Genomic DNA, 7,094 nt, shown 5'->3' with positions numbered 1-7,094 from the left:
GGACAGAACTCAAAAGAACATCTCTAACGAATCTTTTCCTTCTACCACCCACATATCAACCAACCACATACAGTAAATCACACTGAGCTATTACAAGAAAACAGTATGGCATGCATTTGTGTAAGACAATCAAATGATTACCACTATTGGAGTTGACGCCAGATGTAAGGAATTGGTGATAATATGAAGTGCTAATGCAACATACTGTACAATACTTTCTCTCTGTTGTGATATAAAAATAACAGTGTATTTGCCAAACATACAGCAGTTCAGAAATAAGTATACATATGATACTCAACCTGCTGTAGAATGCAATAACATCTGACATACTCGTAACCAAGTTGCGATGTGATGGTGTCATTAGATTGTAAGAAGCATTACATTACCTCAGCCGTTTTGTTTGACATAGCAAACAAGTGAGGGAAACTATGTCTACTATAGTCTGTCTGCAGTAGTTTGATGGTGTGAGAATGAGAGGCTGAGGGGGTCTCCCAGCCCTGCAGCTCCAAATCTCCACTGAAGCACAAACAAAAATGCCATTGTGGGGCCTTGTAGCACCACCGAACATCAGTGCTAACAGACATTGTCTTTGCCTTCCTCCAATCTGTATTTTCAGAATGATTATTGTATGGCACATACAATATGTTAATGTTATCATGGCGACCAGAATGGGTTTTGTTATTATGGCACAGGAAATGAACTAGGGCAACCTCTCATGACCCTAAAGGGAAAGCAGTGACCTCAGACTGACCTGTGTCTCATCTCCTGTTTGTCCGACTCTCTGATTGGGAAGAATTAAGCAGGTCTCCACCCTCCTCCAGAAGCTTGGATCATTCTGCTTAGGCCTGGTCTGCACACTATAATACATAATTGTTGGAAATTCATGCAATTTCCCAGAGGAGTGTGGAGAGAGAAGGGAAATGTAATCAATGATGTCATGCAGTATGTGATATCTTTGAATGTAATGGAGAATTCAATCCAACATTGCCCTCTTGCTTATTCATTGATTGACAGGTGATCCACTATTTAATATCTTCATCACATAACAAATTATATTCTTGGTGATGAGGAATTTAACAAATACATCAGCAAACCACATCTACATAGATACTATAGATGACATATGGATTGTGCACATCATATTTGTTTTCATATTGCAATAAAAAAAAGTCAGGATCAAACTTTGTACTCTCACTTTCCGAAGTCAAAAGCTGAATGAATGACTCAGGTCACCACCAGAGATGGGAAAATATATTGAGAGCAAGATTGCCCTCGGCTGGTGGAAGTAGGTTGCTGCCATTTGGATTTCACACTGATGTCAGGCAATGTTTCAACACATTTGATTTCAAAAAATTATATATTCTTTCATGTTTTTCAGATTTATTTCAAATTTGGTTCATTTTTCCCCATTTCATTTACAACTGGTACAGGTTCACATACATTATCACCCAATGTCTTTGATTGCCCCATACTCTTCCCCACACACATGGCCTAATCTCATGCATTCTCTAATCTATCAAAGAAAACATACCATTACAAAACAAGAAATCATACAAATATTAGAAATATTACAGAGGGACAATTAGAAACTTTACATGAAGATGCTAACCCTTTGAATTGGGGTCCACACTGTGTCAGAGCTTCAACATTGTTCAAATACACAAATGTAATGGCCAGTGGGAAGTAGCAATTGTGGTTCGTAAGTGCAAAAAATATGACAAAGACATTTAGAGATTGTTTGACTCACAAGGACCACCTTATTTCAGGGGCACCGGCATTGATGACTACTTCCCCCTTTAGAGGAGCGCACAGGTTGGAAGGGCTCAAGGGAGTATAGACATGGGACAGATGAGACATGTATGAGACAACCCTTACAGAGTAACTTGACTATCCATAGGAAAACAATTATTGTTAATCTCCAACAATCATTCAAAAGGGTGAAAACTAAACAATACAAAAGAGGATTCCAAATTTAAACATGAAAATGCTGCATTTACTCTGAGCAACAACACTCTTCCACGCAATTTAAATCACAATAGACTCTCCCACGTAAGGTGTGATGCAAGCATTCACTGTGGTGTTAAGCATAATGCCGTCATTTTTGTAGCGAGGCACAAAGGCACAAGTGTTTGTATGCACCTACAGGTTACATTACATTTACATGAGTGTGTACTTCGTGTCTGGGTCTCAGAGGATGGACAATGAGCTTGCGGGTGTAAGTGTGCAAATGTCGATGTTCCTTATTATAAATGAGTGCAGGAGCGGTTCAACAGATGTGTAACACGTGTGTGTGTACTGTACACTAATGTGTGTATTGTGGTGTTTACAGGGTGTCCAGCAGACTGTCGATGCGGGTCACCAGCTCCAGTCTCTTGCTAGTTAGGGTCTTCTCGTTGTCGATGTAGGCCTCCTTCTTCACCTTGCCTGCCACCAGGCGCTCAGCCTCCTGACAGGAGCGACCCACCAGGTCCTTCACCTGGCCATCCAGCTTCTGCACCTCACCCACCTGACGACACACACAGCGGAATCTAAGGCTCAGCACAGTGTATACACACAGGTAGGTACAAATACTGTACACACACCAAATACTGTACATACAATTGAATACACACACACCTTATCTGCAAGGTCGGAGCCCTCTGCTTTAAGGCGGGCCTGCAGGGAGCTGATGTCGTTGGTGAGGGTACGGTGGTCAGCCTCCAGGGTCTTGCGACCGCTGTTCAGGGCCCCCGTGTCTCGGGATTGCTTATAGCGATTCACCACCTCGTCCATGTGGCGGTACAGCCCTAAACGCTTGTTGACCAGGGTCAGGACCTGCTCTGTGATGGAGGCCACCTTCATACGAACCTCTGCAGCAGGGTCCTGAAAAAAAGATGGAGAGAGAGAGAGAGAAGGGGAGAGAGTCAGCAAGTGCACACAGGAAAAAGGAGATGAACTTAGAAGGGAGTAATGACAGGAGAGTTAAAGTGCTCCCAATAATAATAATTATAATAATAAGAGGAGCAGAGTATGTTGAGGATGGTGTACCTTAGTGATGGAGAAGTCCAGGCGCACATAGATGATGACTGTGAAGAAGAGGATGTAGAAGGCCCCCACCACCAATAGAGGCTCCTGCAGCATCAGGATCTTATTGAAGGTATAATGCACCTGGCGGACGAGAGAGAGAGCCACTGAGGAACTTGCACCATCAATGAGGGACCTAGTCTTCCATTGCATCTAAAGCATTTCTATGCAAGGGTTTCAGATGTAAAGCATGCAGCTGTTGGGCCCTAGTGGTGGTGTATCTCTGGAGCGATTGCTTATAACAATCCTGTCATAGTAATGGCACACTGGTTTTAGAGATACATTGAACCCAAAAACATAAACTGCCTTCCTTTCTACCCTGAACTTTCCCCCTAAAGTCTCAAATTCCCTCTTCCACTAGGGCCCAGCAGCTCACCACTATGTCCTGGATGTGCTGCTCCACCAGGTTGTTCTTAGAGGCCACCAGCACGGGACGGCCAAAGGTGTCCAGGTAGGTGTAGTGCAGCTGGTCTGGAATACGGTCAATGGGGTAGGGGGTTTCCACATGGATGTTCCTGAGAGGAAGCGATGAGGATCATTAGAATGAAACAGGAGATTTCCACAGACACTAAAGGAGTGTGTGCACATACACATCATGCATGCTCACCTGGCGCCTTCTGGCAGTATGAGTTTAACAGTGAGGGAGTCGATGACTTGGTCATCATATACATGGTCAACCAGCCTCATCTTCAGAGCGTACTGATCACCTGAGAACCAATGGGATGCATTCAAGCAATAGCATATTCTTTTTTAGCTTTCAGGCCATTTCTCTTTAAAGAGTTATGGTTATTAATAGTTATGGTAATCTAGTCAACGCAACTCACCCAGAGTGTAGAGGTACTCGTAGCTGGGCAAATTGTAGCCGATAATGTAGTGGGTCTTCCAGCCACCAAACAGGGGGAAACGGGGCCTAACCTCCACCTCCACAGATTCTTCCAGAATCTGGAGGTGGGAGGTGGATATGTTGCCGATCTCATCCCGGTAGTACACATCCTGAGCTGAGGCAGGAAGGATGGTCTTCGGGAGAATTAAGAGATGCAGTTATTATACAGTCTTAAGAAGTCCTTCTGCGAGCATGATTTGAAACTGCACCAATATCCATGGCAATAAAGGAGTCTTTAAAATCAACACACCTTAAAGGATTTGACTGATGAGATGCCACTGTCAGACTGGCGCTGGTAGTCATAACGGGAGAAAGGCCCTTTCAGGAATGCCCCTGTGTGCCTCATGTCAATGGTCTCTTCCACAGCAATGTTTCCCCAATGAGAGACTTCGATGATGCGGGTGATGCTGCTAATGGTGAGGAAGGGTGTGTTGTTCTCATAATGGACCTTCATGGCATCCTAAAAAGAACAAAAAAAATACATTTCTCCTTTTGCTTCTCTTCCAAATATGAATCCACTAAGCCAATGTTTGCTATTCAGCTGGCCCAAAAGTGTTTAAACCATTGAAGGACGTGGCCTAGGGTGGTCTAGCTGTCTAAGCCGCAGCCTCTGGCACACGTCTACACATGTGTACGGTTCAAATCCAGCCTTCTGCCCTTTGATACAATGTCCATCTTTCCCCACTGTCATCCTCTCTATCAATCTATTCAATAAAGTCTGAAAATATACATAAAAATATATATTAAATGAATCCTAAATCCAGTCAGGGCCCTCCGAGACACTTTACCTCGCTGAATGGGGCGACATCACGGAAGGGGCCATACTCAATAGCTTCATCGCTCTTGCTGGGGTTGCCCAGCTTGGTGTAGCTCTCCACAGTCTTAGAGGCGAGGCGGACGCGGGTGGTCTGGCTGCGGGTGGGGTAGGGGGAGTACAGGTAGTGGTTACCCTGGAACACCACCAGCTGACGCTCAGCCTGGGTGATGTGGGTGGGGTAGGGCCTCAGGATGTGGCTCAGGACAATCTCCACCTTCACCCGCAGCTTAGCGCCCACACCCAGACCGGAGGGTAACTGCACCTTGTAAAACTCCCCACTGTAGAGAGGATAGCAGATAGGAGAGGGGTCAGGTCACCAGCACCAACATATATGGTTCTAAAAACAAGAAGGGGACAAACTAAAACAGTGAGAGAAACTCCACTGGAAAAAAAGGGGTGAAGTTTAACATGGTGAAATTGTGCATATCTACAAACTTTACAGTCTAATGACATACAATGGACAATGCAATGTAACCTTAGTGAACAGGGATGCACAATATATTAGACTTCTCACCTTTGACCTTGGATCGTTGTCTGCTTGAGCTCAAGCATGACATCCTCCTCTTCATCACCCTTCACCTGGCAAAGACACACATTTACATGTCTGTCCATTCTGCTGCAATTCAACTACAACTGGACATGAGGCTTATTCATTTACAGGCAGGAATGAGTTTGAGTATGCAGCGGTAGCGGTGTGAATGTAGAGTGAGTATTCATTCCCCACTGGTATGGGTGGAGTATAAACAATCACTGATAGTAGGAGAAAGCCAAGAGGGAAGCATTTAGTCTAACTAACAACTATCTGACATAAATTAAGGTCCTAGGCAATTCAAAAATATTGCACACAAAAGGGGGCTGTTCAGATTAGACACGGAAGTAGCTACCCTCTAAGCGCATACGTGTCATTTCGCCACTGACAGAACGAGTTGTGTTGCGGAAGTGCACCCGCTAGCCCATTCAAACAGTTCCACGCCACCTTCATATAATGCCCTTCTAAAAATGTTTTTGCAACATCACTTCCACAGTTAGGTAGATCGGCCATTTAGCAAAAGTAGACATTTACTAGCGAGCAAGTACTGTAGCTTCCTTGCCTTGACTGGGCGCTTCGGGACAAAGATGTGCATGTTAGCTAACTAGCTAAAGTTAGCCGGCTAGCTAATGTTAGTTAGCCAACTAGCTACCTGGCAAAATATGGTTTACAGCAAATTCATTCCGAAATCACTTACCGATGCTCCGACATACGCGAGGTGGGGGGCCAGGTCGGGCTCTACTGCCAAGATAAAGTGATGTACCGCCGAGTCTCCCTGGTTTGACAGAAGAATCTCTGCTGTTATCTTAGCAAGGTGCGTGCTCAGATCCACCGTTCGTTTCACCTCCTCGTTCACCAGCCCATCGGCAGCCACTCGATAACACAGTCCAGTGATAAGAAGAAGACAAGTGGGGGCGGCGTAGAAGGGGATGTTTCGCGCCATGGTTATAAAATTAAACATGAGATAATTTGCTTAATTATTGAGTTGAAGCTAGAGAGAAAGAAAGGCCGCGCACCACTGTAGGACCAAAGCTGCAGCCGTAAGGATGACGTTTCATTCATTCCTCACGTACTGACGTCATGGCGTAAACTGGTCCAAAGATGCTGTTCGGAACAGCTGTAGGTACATTGTGTTTTTCTGGCCCAGTAATAAAGGTCCTTGGCAATTCCAAATCTTGCACACAAAAGGAGCTGTTCAGATCAGAAACAGGAAGTAGCTCTCCTCTCAGCGCATACGTGTAATTTCGCCACTGACAGAAGGTGTTGGGTTGTGGAAGTGGTGGAAAAAGTACTCAATTGTCATACTTGAGTACTCAATTGTCATACTTGCGTAAATTGTCATACTTGCGTAAAAGATACCTTCATAGAAAATGACTCAAGTAAAAGTGAAAGTCACCCAGTAAAATACCACTTGAGTAAAAGTATTTATTTTAAATATACTTAAGTATCAAAAGTAAATGTAATTACTAAAATATACTTAAATATCAAAAGTAAAATGATAAATAATTTCAAATTCCTTATATTAAGCAAACCAGACATAATTTACAACTGAAACATTTGTGTTTAGTGAGTCAACCAGATCAGAGGCAGTAAGGATGACCATGGATGTTCTCTTGATAAGTGCGTGAATTTGACAATTTTCCTGTCCTGCTAAGCATTCAAAATGTAACGAGTACTTTTGGGTGTCAGGGAAAATGTATGGAGTAAAAAGTACATTATTTTCTTTAGGAATGTAGTGGAGTAAAAGTAAAAGTTGTGAAAAATAGAAATAGTAAAGTAAAGTACAGATACGCAAAAAAACG

The 7,094-nt window shown here is 43.7% G+C and overlaps 1 protein-coding gene across 1 annotated transcript; it reads right to left on the bottom strand.

Moving 5' to 3' along the window:
- Positions 1-1,365: 1,365 nt before the first annotated feature.
- LOC311133606 (dolichyl-diphosphooligosaccharide--protein glycosyltransferase subunit 1-like) lies at positions 1,366-6,522 on the bottom strand. Its single transcript, XM_084167125.1, has 10 exons — positions 5,990-6,522; positions 5,278-5,342; positions 4,735-5,041; positions 4,197-4,406; positions 3,888-4,080; positions 3,671-3,770; positions 3,440-3,578; positions 3,028-3,147; positions 2,617-2,862; positions 1,366-2,506 (listed from the first exon to the last, which is right to left on the bottom strand). Exons 1-10 carry the CDS (start codon positions 6,251-6,253, stop codon positions 2,324-2,326), a joined length of 1,827 nt encoding a protein of 608 aa, XP_084023251.1. The 5' UTR covers positions 6,254-6,522; the 3' UTR covers positions 1,366-2,323.
- Between the last annotated feature and the right edge of the window lie 572 nt (positions 6,523-7,094).

The sequence above is a fragment of the Coregonus lavaretus genome, assembly GCF_964263955.1.
Source record: "Coregonus lavaretus genome assembly, chromosome: 8".
NCBI classification, from domain to species: Eukaryota; Metazoa; Chordata; class Actinopteri; order Salmoniformes; family Salmonidae; genus Coregonus; species Coregonus lavaretus.
Note: the sequence above shows the minus strand (reverse complement) of the source record. Positions and strands in the feature narration are given on the sequence as shown.

What these genes read in the sequence shown, in the direction of transcription:
- LOC311133606 (XM_084167125.1), bottom strand. Translation starts at nt 6,253, where the DNA reads ATGTTTAATTTTATAACCATGGCGCGAAACATCCCCTTCTACGCCGCC. An exon ending in TCGCGTATGTCGGAGCATCG is followed by an intron (nt 5,343 to 5,989) that starts GTAAGTGATTTC and finishes TGTCTTTGCCAG; the next exon opens with GTGAAGGGTGATGAAGAGGA. An exon ending in ATACTGCCAGAAGGCGCCAG is followed by an intron (nt 3,579 to 3,670) that starts GTGAGCATGCAT and finishes GCTTCCTCTCAG; the next exon opens with GAACATCCATGTGGAAACCC.